Genomic DNA, 16504 nt, shown 5'->3' with positions numbered 1-16504 from the left:
TATATATCAAGCAGTGCCAACAATCATTATTTGGGAACTTTGAAAGAAGAGGTCAATTGGAAGAGTTATATACCAAGTGTATGCTACTATTCAACAATTTGTATTCGTTAGCAATCTTTCTATCAAGGATATACCACACAATTAAAAAAAATGATTACTATGATTGAAGGGGGAACGACATCAATTAAAATCACTAAAGTGGTATTGAAGTTTCCTCTATCAGGTTGGCTTATGTGCAACACTAATAGAGGATCAATGGGAAATCCTGGAATAGGTTCTAATGGTTTTTGTATAAGGGATGAGATAGGTGACTTAGTGTATGCACAAGCAGAAGAGATTGGACATGTGACAAACAATGAAGCTGAGATTTGTGCAATAGTACAAGCTGTGAGATGCTGCAATAGTAAAAATCTTAATAACATTATTATTCAAACAGGCTCACAGCTTATTCAGAAGATTTTGGAAGAAGAATGGAAACCCCCATGGAATATAGCAGTGTGGGTGGATGAAATCAGGGAATTAGTTGGACACATACAAATATCATATACTCACATTCTTAGAGAAGGTAATAAATTAGCGGATGCACTAGCCAATCATGTAACTGATAATGGTAGGGTATTTTTTCAACATTTTAGGCATTTGGGGACTACTTGTAGAAGAATCATTAACAGTGCCAAATCTCAATTACCCTATTTGAGAATCAAAGTACAGTCATGACTGCACAATGAGCAAGAAGATCAAGAACTATGTATGTGGAGAGATATCACACAAATCAACCAAGCAAATAATAAATTTTCGCAGTTCAGAACATGTTCACACAACAACAATTGAGGGAGGAATTTCATGGAATAACAAGCAGATATCACAGAGATCGAAGGAGAGGGATAGCCTACCTTTATCTGCTTTCCTTTTCTTTGAATTGTGCAGGTCGACAGCATCATAAATCCAACAGCAGGACCTGACGACTATCACCAGAGCTCAAGAATCGAGGAAAAAATTTCTCAAGATTAACAAGGGTCATATACACACATGCAGGGCAAAGAAACAACAGATATTACCTATCCCAGTAAGATTGTGGGCAAGAATGGAAAGATTTTCGATTTGGAACCTTTACCTAAAGGTGTTGATGTGTGAAAAGGAAAAAAATGCCACACATGGAGGTGCAAATCCGAAATGAACCATCAAGACAATAAAATCGATTCTCTTTATCACCTTCACACCACCGGTGGCAAGGCAGAAAAGCATATGAAGAGAGAGAGAGGATACATCGATTTTTTAGGGTTTTATTTAGGAAAGTAGTACAAATGCTATTTTTATTTTATTTGCGTTCCTTTTTACGACCTTTTTTTTGTTGTTTTTGGACATATTTACATTTTGTTGACTTTTGAATAAATAAAATGCCCATGATGGGCTAAATTTAGTTTTAAAAAAAAAACTGTCACGACCCGAATAGGGGCCGCGACGGGTACCCGGGGCTAACCACCGAGCACCGCTCGTTCTATTACTCATCATACTCATTTAACGCTCTTTTATCAAATTTATACTCAAATCATAAGAAAAATCATTTTCCATTTGAGAACATAAATACCTTTATAGACATAAGCCTTTAGGCTATCAAAATAATATATGTATATATATATATATATATATATATATATATATATATATATATACATAATGGCAACCTCGTGTGACCATATAGCCCACACTGCGTATCTACGAGCCTCTACTGGAGTGCTAGACATAGGGACGGGACAGGACCCCATCGTGCCCAAAATATACAAATATACACAAAAGAACAATCAAGCACCTCCGGAACAATGGAGTGCTCTCAATCAGCTAACAGCTCCTACGAGTCTGGATCAAGCTCACCTCCCTGTCTACCTGTGGGCATGAACACAACGTCCAAAGAAAACAGAAGTCAGTACGAACATTGTTCTGAGTATGTAAGACAAGAATTAAATAAATATAATAGAAGGATCATGAGCCATAAGAGAAAGATATAACCTGCATGAGTTTCATAGGTGAATACATTTCGTACACATATCGTATATTTATATAATCATGGTACATATGTCATCCCATTACATGTATCATCACATCATAATCCTCATCGTTAACCCGCGTTCGGGTAACCATCATATGCCTCCCACTAGTGGTGATCATGCCCGGCCCTCTAGGCTCGGTGTAATCATCACAACATAAGTATGCATAAGAGCCCAAGCAAACGCTATAACTCCATCGGAGTGACGTAAGGTCGGTAACCTCCGATTACATTATGGAATAATCATCATGACTTTGTCTCACATTGATGGAACAATTATTATAAGGTGAGACTAGCAACGAATAGCAGCGTTAGGAGAACTTAGAATAAGATCATAACCACGTTTCGAGTAAATCCGAGTTATTATAAGAAAGTTATGAGCGTTTGAAGTACAGAACCTTCTACGAACGTTTCAGAAGCTATTTTTGGAAAATCATTCTTATCATAGTCATCATAGAAATATGTTCATCGTTGATATCATCATCGTCATTGTGAACCATATCCATTGTTATTGTCATAAGAGCTTACAAAATCGTAAATCTCTGTTTTTGTAGAACACAGACACTTTGGAAAAACATTTACGAGTTATCGAGAAGAGAATCATGCCTTAGAATCATAAACATCTAACTTTTGAAAACAAGGAAAATATGGAAGCAATTATGAAATCATAGCATCGGAATCATGCCTTGAAAGAAAGGGACGAGCCTTAACATACCTGCTCCACACCCTATTAGCTACGCTTATTTATCCAAGCTTGCTAGTCTACATTCAATAGAGTTCACACAATTATTAGATTCATCGTCATACACTTGCCTTAGTTCTTAAATAAATTCACTTATGATCTGCTGAAATTTCGGCAGCATTTCCCTTGTAAATACACCATCCCCGAGAATCTAACTCGGCCAATTTTATCAACAACAATCCGAGAATTCAACTCGGCCAAATTATCAACAACAATATCAACAATCATTCTAACAATGTCAAATTCATAACTACACCAACAATCCTTCTCTTTTGTTCTTTAAGTTTCTTGAAATTTCTAGGAATGAGATGAATAAGATGACTTATTTGGACTTATTTATTTTGTTCTCATATGGGCTTTGGCCCATTTACTATGGACGGCCAAATGGTTCTTTTAACTCCAAGCCCACTTTTGTTTTTGTTTTGCAATTCATAAAAATTTATTTTTTTCAAATTCCAAATTTGCCCTTAGCCTTCCTCCATATTTCCATGAGTCATATTGCGAATTTCCCTTTTTACCCCTAGCCTTTCTTAATATTTCCACTTCAAAATTTTCATAAACAACTTGTGTCTTAAACAAGACAAAAATATAGCCTTGTCCTTAACTTCTTGCAATTGTCTTGAATTATCCGGAGGCACAAAGTGCGGGATATAACATGGCATACATCTCCCTATAGCTTCTGTGCATCTTATTCCAAGGCAGAAGTTGTGTCATTTTATTTTGACTTACTCCTCTGTGTTGTAGAAGCTCTTGTACTTGTCTAGACTAAGTCCTGGGAAGTTGTAACTTTTGAATTTATAAAGAGTGTCGTTTATGTTTATTACTTGAGGTTCTTCCTACCAATTGTTAAATTGCAAATGAGTTCTAATAACAGTTGGTTGGTAAGGGTTCGCCTACTAGGTGAGAATAAGGTAGGTGCCCGCACAAGCTGTAAATTGGGTCGTGACAGGTGCATTAAATCTGGTGGCGAACTAGAATGGGCAATTCCCAATTTTGGTTTGATAATTGGACAGGTTTTGGGGCTTTATATTATGTCACACCAGATGAGGCTTATGACAGCGGGATTTAGAATGTTAGTGATATGGTAGAGGATGATTTGGAAGTTTGACAAATTAAATGAAGTGATGCCGAATGATATGGTACGACATGTGCTGGATACTATCAAATCACCAGGTTGTGAGAAGAGCATGGATCAGCCATGGTAGTTACTAGAGGCTAAGGGTGAATTCACAGTTAAATCCTTTTGGGATTTTCTAAGATTGAGAAGTCAAAAAATGGATAGTTATAAGTACATGTGGATTAAAGGACTACCATTCAAGATCTCCTTCTTCATGTGCACATACTGGAAGTATAAGATCGTTGTGAATGATGTTCTGAAAAGAATGAAGTTCAATTTGCCTTATAGGTGCTAGTGTTGTTCAAATCCTACGGAGGAGACTACACAACACCTTTTTGCTTTATGCTGCTAACAGAACATGGTTCTATTTTTATTCTTTTGTAGGTTTGAAAGTTGAAGGAATGCCACTACAACAAAGAATAATCAAATAGTGGCAGGCTCTAGCGTCAGCTAGACTGAAACCTATATATCAAGCAGTGCCAACAATCATTATTTGGGAACTTTGAAAGAAGAGGTCAATTGGAAGAGTTATATACCAAGTGTATGCTACTATTCAACGATTTGTATTCGTTAGCAATCTTTCTATCAAGGATATACCACACAATTAAAAAAAAATGATTACTATGATTGAAGGGGGAACGACATCAATTAAAATCACTAAAGTGGTATTGAAGTTTCCTCTATCAGGTTGGCTTATGTGCAACACTAATAGAGGATCAATGGGAAATCCTGGAATAGGTTCTAATGGTTTTTGTATAAGGGATGAGATAGGTGACTTAGTGTATGCACAAGCAGAAGAGATTGGACATGTGACAAACAATGAAGCTGAGATTTGTGCAATAGTACAAGCTGTGAGATGCTGCAATAGTAAAAATCTTAATAACATTATTATTCAAACAGGCTCACAGCTTATTCAGAAGATTTTGGAAGAAGAATGGAAACCCCCATGGAATATATAGCAGTGTGGGTGGATGAAATCAGGGAATTAGTTGGACACATACAAATATCATATACTCACATTCTTAGAGAAGGTAATAAATTAGCGGATGCACTAGCCAATCATGTAACTGATAATGGTAGGGTATTTTTTCAACATTTTAGGCATTTGGGGACTACTTGTAGAAGAATCATTAACAGTGCCAAATCTCAATTACCCTATTTGAGAATCAAAGTACAGTCATGACTGCACAATGAGCAAGAAGATCAAGAACTATGTATGTGGAGAGATATCACACAAATCAACCAAGCAAATAATAAATTTTCGCAGTTCAGAACATGTTCACACAACAACAATTGAGGGAGGAATTTCATGGAATAACAAGCAGATATCACAGAGATCGAAGGAGAGGGATAGCCTACCTTTATCTGCTTTCCTTTTCTTTGAATTGTGCAGGTCGACAGCATCATAAATCCAACAGCAGGACCTGACGACTATCACCAGAGCTCAAGAATCGAGGAAAAAATTTCTCAAGATTAACAAGGGTCATATACACACATGCAGGGCAAAGAAACAACAGATATTACCTATCCCAGTAAGATTGTGGGCAAGAATGGAAAGATTTTCGATTTGGAACCTTTACCTAAAGGTGTTGATGTGTGAAAAGGAAAAAAATGCCACACATGGAGGTGCAAATCCGAAATGAACCATCAAGACAATAAAATCGATTCTCTTTATCACCTTCACACCACCGGTGGCAAGGCAGAAAAGCATATGAAGAGAGAGAGAGGATACATCGATTTTTTAGGGTTTTATTTAGGAAAGTAGTACAAATGCTATTTTTATTTTATTTGCGTTCCTTTTTACGACCTTTTTTTTGCTGTTTTTGGACATATTTACATTTTGTTGACTTTTGAATAAATAAAATGCCCATGATGGGTTAAATTTAGTTTTAAAAAAAAAACTGTCACGACCCGACTAGGGGCCGCGACGGGTACCCGGGGCTAACCACCGAGCACCGCTCGTTCTATTACTCATCATACTCATTTAACGCTTTTTTATCAAATTTATACTCAAATCATAAGAAAAATCATTTTCCATTTGAGAACATAAATACCTTTATAGACATAAGCCTTTAGGCTATCAAAATAATATATGTATATATATATATATATATATATATATATATATATATATATATACATAATGGCAACCTCGTGTGACCATATAGCCCACACTGCGTATCTACGAGCCTCTACTGGAGTGCTAGACATAGGGACGGGACAGGACCCCATCGTGCCCAAAATATACAAATATACACAAAAGAACAATCAAGCACCTCCGGAAAAATGGAGTGCTCTCAATCAGCTAACAGCTCCTACGAGTCTGGATCAAGCTCACCTCCCTGTCTACCTGTGGGCATGAACACAACGTCCAAAGAAAACAGAAGTCAGTACGAACATTGTTCTGAGTATGTAAGACGAGAATTAAATAAATATAATAGAAGGATCATGAGCCATAAGAGAAAGATATAACCTGCATGAGTTTCATAGGTGAATACATTTCGTACACATATCGTATATTTATATAATCATGGTACATATGTCATCCCATTACATGTATCATCACATCATAATCCTCATCGTTAACCCGCGTTCGGGTAACCATCATATGCCTCCCACTAGTGGTGATCATGCCCGGCCCTCTAGGCTCGGTGTAATCATCACAACATAAGTATGCATAAGAGCCCAAGCAAACGCTATAACTCCATCGGAGTGACGTAAAGTCGGTAACCTCCGATTACATTATGGAATAATCATCATGACTTTGTCTCACATTGAAGGAACAATTATTATAAGGTGAGACTAGCAACGAATAGCAGCGTTAGGAGAACTTAGAATAAGATCATAACCACGTTTCGAGTAAATCCGAGTTATTATAAGAAAGTTATGAGCGTTTGAAGTACAGAACCTTCTACGAACGTTTCAGAACCTATTTTTGGAAAATCATTCTTATCATAGTCATCATAGAAATATGTTCATCGTTGATATCATCATCGTCATTGTGAACCATATCCATTGTTATTGTCATAAGAGCTTACAAAATCGTAAATCTCTGTTTTTGTAGAACACAGACACTTTGGAAAAACATTTACGAGTTATCGAGAAGAGAATCATGCCTTAGAATCATAAACATCTAACTTTTGAAAACAAGGAAAATATGGAAGCAATTATGAAATCATAGCATCGGAATCATGCCTTGAAAGAAAGGGACGAGCCTTAACATACCTGCTCCACACCCTATTAGCTACGCTTATTTATCCAAGCTTGCTAGTCTACATTCAATAGAGTTCACACAATTATTAGATTCATCGTCATACACTTGCCTTAGTTCTTAAATAAATTCACTTATGATCTGCTGAAATTTCTAGGAATGAGATGAATAAGATGACTTATTTGGACTTATTTATTTTGTTCTCATATGGGCTTTGGCCCATTTACTATGGACGGCCAAATGGTTCTTTTAACTCCAAGCCCACTTTTGTTTTTGTTTTGCAATTCATAAAAATTTATTTTTTTCAAATTCCAAATTTGCCCTTAGCCTTCCTCCATATTTCCATGAGTCATATTGCGAATTTCCCTTTTTACCCCTAGCCTTTCTTAATATTTCCACTTCAAAATTTTCATAAACAACTTGTGTCTTAAACAAGACAAAAATATAGCCTTGTCCTTAACTTCTTGCAATTGTCTTGAATTATCCGGAGGCACAAAGTGCGGGATATAACATGGCATACATCTCCCTATAGCTTCTGTGCATCTTATTCCAAGGCAGAAGTTGTGTCATTTTATTTTGACTTACTCCTCTGTGTTGTAGAAGCTCTTGTACTTGTCTAGACTAAGTCCTGGGAAGTTGTAACTTTTGAATTTATAAAGAGTGTCGTTTATGTTTATTACTTGAGGTTCTTCCTACCAATTGTTAAATTGCAAATGAGTTCTAATAACAGTTGGTTGGTAAGGGTTCGCCTACTAGGTGAGAATAAGGTAGGTGCCCGCACAAGCTGTAAATTGGGTCGTGACAGGTGCATTAAATCTGGTGGCGAACTAGAATGGGCAATTCCCAATTTTGGTTTGATAATTGGACAGGTTTTGGGGCTTTATATTATGTCACACCAGATGAGGCTTATGACAGCGGGATTTAGAATGTTAGTGATATGGTAGAGGATGATTTGGAAGTTTGACAAATTAAATGAAGTGATGCCGAATGATATGGTACGACATGTGCTGGATACTATCAAACCACCAGGTTGTGAGAAGAGCATGGATCAGCCATGGTAGTTACTAGAGGCTAAGGGTGAATTCACAGTTAAATCCTTTTGGGATTTTCTAAGATTGAGAAGTCAAAAAATGGATAGTTATAAGTACATGTGGATTAAAGGACTACCATTCAAGATCTCCTTCTTCATGTGCACATACTGGAAGTATAAGATCGTTGTGAATGATGTTCTGAAAAGAATGAAGTTCAATTTGCCTTATAGGTGCTAGTGTTGTTCAAATCCTACGGAGGAGACTACACAACACCTTTTTGCTTTATGCTGCTAACAGAACATGGTTCTATTTTTATTCTTTTGTAGGTTTGAAAGTTGAAGGAATGCCACTACAACAAAGAATAATCAAATAGTGGCAGGCTCTAGCGTCAGCTAGACTGAAACCTATATATCAAGCAGTGCCAACAATCATTATTTGGGAACTTTGAAAGAAGAGGTCAATTGGAAGAGTTATATACCAAGTGTATGCTACTATTCAACGATTTGTATTCGTTAGCAATCTTTCTATCAAGGATATACCACACAATTAAAAAAAAATGATTACTATGATTGAAGGGGGAACGACATCAATTAAAATCACTAAAGTGGTATTGAAGTTTCCTCTATCAGGTTGGCTTATGTGCAACACTAATAGAGGATCAATGGGAAATCCTGGAATAGGTTCTAATGGTTTTTGTATAAGGGATGAGATAGGTGACTTAGTGTATGCACAAGCAGAAGAGATTGGACATGTGACAAACAATGAAGCTGAGATTTGTGCAATAGTACAAGCTGTGAGATGCTGCAATAGTAAAAATCTTAATAACATTATTATTCAAACAGGCTCACAGCTTATTCAGAAGATTTTGGAAGAAGAATGGAAACCCCCATGGAATATATAGCAGTGTGGGTGGATGAAATCAGGGAATTAGTTGGACACATACAAATATCATATACTCACATTCTTAGAGAAGGTAATAAATTAGCGGATGCACTAGCCAATCATGTAACTGATAATGGTAGGGTATTTTTTCAACATTTTAGGCATTTGGGGACTACTTGTAGAAGAATCATTAACAGTGCCAAATCTCAATTACCCTATTTGAGAATCAAAGTACAGTCATGACTGCACAATGAGCAAGAAGATCAAGAACTATGTATGTGGAGAGATATCACACAAATCAACCAAGCAAATAATAAATTTTCGCAGTTCAGAACATGTTCACACAACAACAATTGAGGGAGGAATTTCATGGAATAACAAGCAGATATCACAGAGATCGAAGGAGAGGGATAGCCTACCTTTATCTGCTTTCCTTTTCTTTGAATTGTGCAGGTCGACAGCATCATAAATCCAACAGCAGGACCTGACGACTATCACCAGAGCTCAAGAATCGAGGAAAAAATTTCTCAAGATTAACAAGGGTCATATACACACATGCAGGGCAAAGAAACAACAGATATTACCTATCCCAGTAAGATTGTGGGCAAGAATGGAAAGATTTTCGATTTGGAACCTTTACCTAAAGGTGTTGATGTGTGAAAAGGAAAAAAATGCCACACATGGAGGTGCAAATCCGAAATGAACCATCAAGACAATAAAATCGATTCTCTTTATCACCTTCACACCACCGGTGGCAAGGCAGAAAAGCATATGAAGAGAGAGAGAGGATACATCGATTTTTTAGGGTTTTATTTAGGAAAGTAGTACAAATGCTATTTTTATTTTATTTGCGTTCCTTTTTACGACCTTTTTTTTGCTGTTTTTGGACATATTTACATTTTGTTGACTTTTGAATAAATAAAATGCCCATGATGGGTTAAATTTAGTTTTAAAAAAAAAACTGTCACGACCCGACTAGGGGCCGCGACGGGTACCCGGGGCTAACCACCGAGCACCGCTCGTTCTATTACTCATCATACTCATTTAACGCTTTTTTATCAAATTTATACTCAAATCATAAGAAAAATCATTTTCCATTTGAGAACATAAATACCTTTATAGACATAAGCCTTTAGGCTATCAAAATAATATATGTATATATATATATATATATATATATATATATATATATATATATATATATACATAATGGCAACCTCGTGTGACCATATAGCCCACACTGCGTATCTACGAGCCTCTACTGGAGTGCTAGACATAGGGACGGGACAGGACCCCATCGTGCCCAAAATATACAAATATACACAAAAGAACAATCAAGCACCTCCGGAAAAATGGAGTGCTCTCAATCAGCTAACAGCTCCTACGAGTCTGGATCAAGCTCACCTCCCTGTCTACCTGTGGGCATGAACACAACGTCCAAAGAAAACAGAAGTCAGTACGAACATTGTTCTGAGTATGTAAGACGAGAATTAAATAAATATAATAGAAGGATCATGAGCCATAAGAGAAAGATATAACCTGCATGAGTTTCATAGGTGAATACATTTCGTACACATATCGTATATTTATATAATCATGGTACATATGTCATCCCATTACATGTATCATCACATCATAATCCTCATCGTTAACCCGCGTTCGGGTAACCATCATATGCCTCCCACTAGTGGTGATCATGCCCGGCCCTCTAGGCTCGGTGTAATCATCACAACATAAGTATGCATAAGAGCCCAAGCAAACGCTATAACTCCATCGGAGTGACGTAAAGTCGGTAACCTCCGATTACATTATGGAATAATCATCATGACTTTGTCTCACATTGAAGGAACAATTATTATAAGGTGAGACTAGCAACGAATAGCAGCGTTAGGAGAACTTAGAATAAGATCATAACCACGTTTCGAGTAAATCCGAGTTATTATAAGAAAGTTATGAGCGTTTGAAGTACAGAACCTTCTACGAACGTTTCAGAACCTATTTTTGGAAAATCATTCTTATCATAGTCATCATAGAAATATGTTCATCGTTGATATCATCATCGTCATTGTGAACCATATCCATTGTTATTGTCATAAGAGCTTACAAAATCGTAAATCTCTGTTTTTGTAGAACACAGACACTTTGGAAAAACATTTACGAGTTATCGAGAAGAGAATCATGCCTTAGAATCATAAACATCTAACTTTTGAAAACAAGGAAAATATGGAAGCAATTATGAAATCATAGCATCGGAATCATGCCTTGAAAGAAAGGGACGAGCCTTAACATACCTGCTCCACACCCTATTAGCTACGCTTATTTATCCAAGCTTGCTAGTCTACATTCAATAGAGTTCACACAATTATTAGATTCATCGTCATACACTTGCCTTAGTTCTTAAATAAATTCACTTATGATCTGCTGAAATTTCGGCAGCATTTCCCTTGTAAATACACCATCCCCGAGAATCTAACTCGGCCAATTTTATCAACAACAATCCGAGAATTCAACTCGGCCAAATTATCAACAACAATATCAACAATCATTCTAACAATGTCAAATTCATAACTACACCAACAATCCTTCTCTTTTGTTCTTTAAGTTTCTTGAAATTTCTAGGAATGAGATGAATAAGATGACTTATTTGGACTTATTTATTTTGTTCTCATATGGGCTTTGGCCCATTTACTATGGACGGCCAAATGGTTCTTTTAACTCCAAGCCCACTTTTGTTTTTGTTTTGCAATTCATAAAAATTTATTTTTTTCAAATTCCAAATTTGCCCTTAGCCTTCCTCCATATTTCCATGAGTCATATTACGAATTTCCCTTTTTACCCCTAGCCTTTCTTAATATTTCCACTTCAAAATTTTCATAAACAACTTGTGTCTTAAACAAGACAAAAATATAGCCTTGTCCTTAACTTCTTGCAATTGTCTTGAATTATCCGGAGGCACAAAGTGCGGGATATAACATGGCATACATCTCCCTATAGCTTCTGTGCATCTTATTCCAAGGCAGAAGTTGTGTCATTTTATTTTGACTTACTCCTCTGTGTTGTAGAAGCTCTTGTACTTGTCTAGACTAAGTCCTGGGAAGTTGTAACTTTTGAATTTATAAAGAGTGTCGTTTATGTTTATTACTTGAGGTTCTTCCTACCAATTGTTAAATTGCAAATGAGTTCTAATAACAGTTGGTTGGTAAGGGTTCGCCTACTAGGTGAGAATAAGGTAGGTGCCCGCACAAGCTGTAAATTGGGTCGTGACAAGTGCATTAAATCTGGTGGCGAACTAGAATGGGGAATTCCCAATTTTGGTTTGATAATTGGACAGGTTTTGGGGCTTTATATTATGTCACACCAGATGAGGCTTATGACAGCGGGATTTAGAATGTTAGTGATATGGTAGAGGATGATTTGGAAGTTTGACAAATTAAATGAAGTGATGCCGAATGATATGGTACGACATGTGCTGGATACTATCAAACCACCAGGTTGTGAGAAGAGCATGGATCAGCCATGGTAGTTACTAGAGGCTAAGGGTGAATTCACAGTTAAATCCTTTTGGGATTTTCTAAGATTGAGAAGTCAAAAAATGGATAGTTATAAGTACATGTGGATTAAAGGACTACCATTCAAGATCTCCTTCTTCATGTGCACATACTGGAAGTATAAGATCGTTGTGAATGATGTTCTGAAAAGAATGAAGTTCAATTTGCCTTATAGGTGCTAGTGTTGTTCAAATCCTACGGAGGAGACTACACAACACCTTTTTGCTTTATGCTGCTAACAGAACATGGTTCTATTTTTATTCTTTTGTAGGTTTGAAAGTTGAAGGAATGCCACTACAACAAAGAATAATCAAATAGTGGCAGGCTCTAGCGTCAGCTAGACTGAAACCTATATATCAAGCAGTGCCAACAATCATTATTTGGGAACTTTGAAAGAAGAGGTCAATTGGAAGAGTTATATACCAAGTGTATGCTACTATTCAACGATTTGTATTCGTTAGCAATCTTTCTATCAAGGATATACCACACAATTAAAAAAAAATGATTACTATGATTGAAGGGGGAACAACATCAATTAAAATCACTAAAGTGGTATTGAAGTTTCCTCTATCAGGTTGGCTTATGTGCAACACTAATAGAGCATCAATGGGAAATCCTGGAATAGGTTCTAATGGTTTTTGTATAAGGGATGAGATAGGTGACTTAGTGTATGCACAAGCAGAAGAGATTGGACATGTGACAAACAATGAAGCTGAGATTTGTGCAATAGTACAAGCTGTGAGATGCTGCAATAGTAAAAATCTTAATAACATTATTATTCAAACAGGCTCACAGCTTATTCAGAAGATTTTGGAAGAAGAATGGAAACCCCCATGGAATATAGCAGTGTGGGTGGATGAAATCAGGGAATTAGTTGGACACATACAAATATCATATACTCACATTCTTAGAGAAGGTAATAAATTAGCGGATGCACTAGCCAATCATGTAACTGATAATGGTAGGGTATTTTTTCAACATTTTAGGCATTTGGGGACTACTTGTAGAAGAATCATTAACAGTGCCAAATCTCAATTACCCTATTTGAGAATCAAAGTACAGTCATGACTGCACAATGAGCAAGAAGATCAAGAACTATGTATGTGGAGAGATATCACACAAATCAACCAAGCAAATAATAAATTTTCGCAGTTCAGAACATGTTCACACAACAACAATTGAGGGAGGAATTTCATGGAATAACAAGCAGATATCACAGAGATCGAAGGAGAGGGATAGCCTACCTTTATCTGCTTTCCTTTTCTTTGAATTGTACAGGTCGACAACATCATAAATCCAACAGCAGGACCTGACGACTATCACCAGAGCTCAAGAATCGAGGAAAAAATTTCTCAAGATTAACAAGGGTCATATACACACATGCAGGGCAAAGAAACAACAGATATTACCTATCCCAGTAAGATTGTGGGCAAGAATGGAAAGATTTTCGATTTGGAACCTTTACCTAAAGGTGTTGATGTGTGAAAAGGAAAAAAATGCCACACATGGAGGTGCAAATCCGAAATGAACCATCAAGACAATAAAATCGATTCTCTTTATCACCTTCACACCACCGGTGGCAAGGCAGAAAAGCATATGAAGAGAGAGAGAGGATACATCGATTTTTTAGGGTTTTATTTAGGAAAGTAGTACAAATGCTATTTTTATTTTATTTTCGTTCCTTTTTACGACCTTTTTTTGCTGTTTTTGGACATATTTACATTTTGTTGACTTTTGAATAAATAAAATGCCCATGATGGGCTAAATTTAGTTTAAAAAAAAAAACTGTCACGACCCGACTAGGGGCCGCGACGGGTACCCGGGGCTAACCACCGAGCACCGCTCGTTCTATTACTCATCATACTCATTTAACGCTCTTTTATCAAATTTATACTCAAATCATAAGAAAAATCATTTTCCATTTGAGAACATAAATACCTTTATAGACATAAGCCTTTAGGCTATCAAAATAATATATGTATATATATATATATATATATATATATATATATATATATATACATAATGGCAACCTCGTGTGACCATATAGCCCACACTGCGTATCTACGAGCCTCTACTGGAGTGCTAGACATAGGGACGGGACAGGACCCCGTCGTGCCCAAAATATACAAATATACACAAAAGAACAATCAAGCACCTCCGGAACAATGGAGTGCTCTCAATCAGCTAACAACTCCTACGAGTCTGGATCAAGCTCACCTCCCTGTCTACCTGTGGGCATGAACACAACGTCCAAAGAAAACAGAAGTCAGTACGAACATTGTTCTGAGTATGTAAGACTAGAATGAAATAAATATAATAGAAGGATCATGAGGCATAAGAGAAAGATATAACCTGCATGAGTTTCATAGGTGAATACATTTCGTACACATATCGTATATTTATATAATCATGGTACATATGTCATCCCATTACATATATCATCACATCATAATCCTCATCGTTAACCCGCGTTCGGGTAACCATCATATGCCTCCCACTAGTGGTGATCATGCCCGGCCCTCTAGGCTCGGTGTAAACATAACAGCCCGCCTTAGCGGTGACGTGCCCGACCATTGAGGCACTGTGGAATCATATGCAGCCCGCCTTAGCGGTGACATGCCCGGCCATTTTGGCACAGTGGAATCATATCATCATATAATCAATCACAAATTCATCATTTTTACACATCTCATAGGCATAACATAATCTTACGTTATTGATCATCTCATAGACCTATCATGACTCAACATCATTATACATTTATCATTAAGAGCATACATTAGAATTTGAAGGCAACTATGGCTATGTCGGGGTGACATAAGGTCGTGAGCCCCCGATTATATTATGGAGTAATCATCAACATCATATCTCACCTTGAAGGAACTAACAATTTAAGGTGAGTGTGCGCAAAGAGAAGCATCAATGAAACCATACTTAGAATTATTAGCTTCGTGGACACCTTGTTATACACTAGGATTTCTCATACTTATGTTCATCATCATCATTATCCTTCTCGTATCGTATTTCCTTTCTTAATCATGTGCGTATGTAGTTTGGTGTATTTACATACTCATAGTCTCCATCGTATAGGATGATCATGGAAAACTTGAAAGATTAATGCCTTTGAAGGAAGGAATTAGCCTTACATACCTTTTCTGTTTAACTAGTTTATCGCTTGCTTGCTCCCCTTCAACGCCCACGTTTCTACCTTCAAGAGAATTCGTATTAACATTAGTTAATCAGCTATAAGAACGTGTTACTATTTCTAGGGAAAATTAGGCAGCATTTCCTCTGTTTCTACTACTTTTCCCATGTTCTATATCAACTCCCAAACATTCATAACAACATTCACAATATCGCAAACAACAATCATCATTTATCTACATTTACCACAATTCACCATTTCCCTTCAATTTCTCCACAATTATGGTTATAGCTCCTTATCGCGTTTTATGATATATCATACCTATTCCATGGTCTAAATATCATTTATAACATATTCACAATCACAACATACCAACATTCATAATTCATCCCAAACTATTGTTCAACAATGATACTATACACTCATTTATGACCCATTTCCTATGTCTTTCTACCATTCAAGTGTCTTAACCTTCCAATACCTTAAACAACATGGGATAACCATAAAACTCACCTTAGATGATGGATGAACAACCCTTGAGTATAACTTCTCTTCTTGCACTAAAACCCTAACTCACTTCCCTTTAGATTTCTTGGTGTAGATGAACTCTTGCTAGGTTTCACACACTTGTTTTCATAGATTTGGTGTAGTTGATCTTGGTTTTCCCTTGAATCCTTGTGGATGAATGATGGAGAAGGTTCTAGATGTTTCTTGGTGTGTGGAGGAGTGAGATGAAATGAAATAAAATGAAGGGAAGGTCCTTATATTAAATCATGAAAGC

At 36.7% G+C, this 16504-nt stretch overlaps 1 protein-coding gene across 1 annotated transcript; it reads left to right on the top strand.

The window, feature by feature from the left end:
• Positions 1-13181: 13181 nt before the first annotated feature.
• Positions 13182-13937, top strand: LOC132637534 (uncharacterized). Its single transcript, XM_060354611.1, has 2 exons — positions 13182-13541; positions 13854-13937. Exons 1-2 carry the CDS (start codon positions 13182-13184, stop codon positions 13935-13937), a joined length of 444 nt encoding a protein of 147 aa, XP_060210594.1.
• Positions 13938-16504: the final 2567 nt, after the last annotated feature.

This window comes from Lycium barbarum, chromosome 4 (assembly GCF_019175385.1).
Source record: "Lycium barbarum isolate Lr01 chromosome 4, ASM1917538v2, whole genome shotgun sequence".
Classification (NCBI taxonomy): Eukaryota; Viridiplantae; Streptophyta; class Magnoliopsida; order Solanales; family Solanaceae; genus Lycium; species Lycium barbarum.
The sequence above is the reverse complement of the archived record's forward strand: the minus strand, read 5'-3'. Positions and strand labels throughout refer to the sequence as shown.

Bases quoted from the DNA above. Each gene is read 5' to 3' on its own strand.
- LOC132637534 (XM_060354611.1), top strand. From the start codon at position 13,182: ATGGGAAATCCTGGAATAGGTTCTAATGGTTTTTGTATAAGGGATGAG. The intron at 13,542-13,853 runs GTATTTTTTCAA...TGAATTGTACAG, and splicing joins ATGTAACTGATAATGGTAGG to GTCGACAACATCATAAATCC.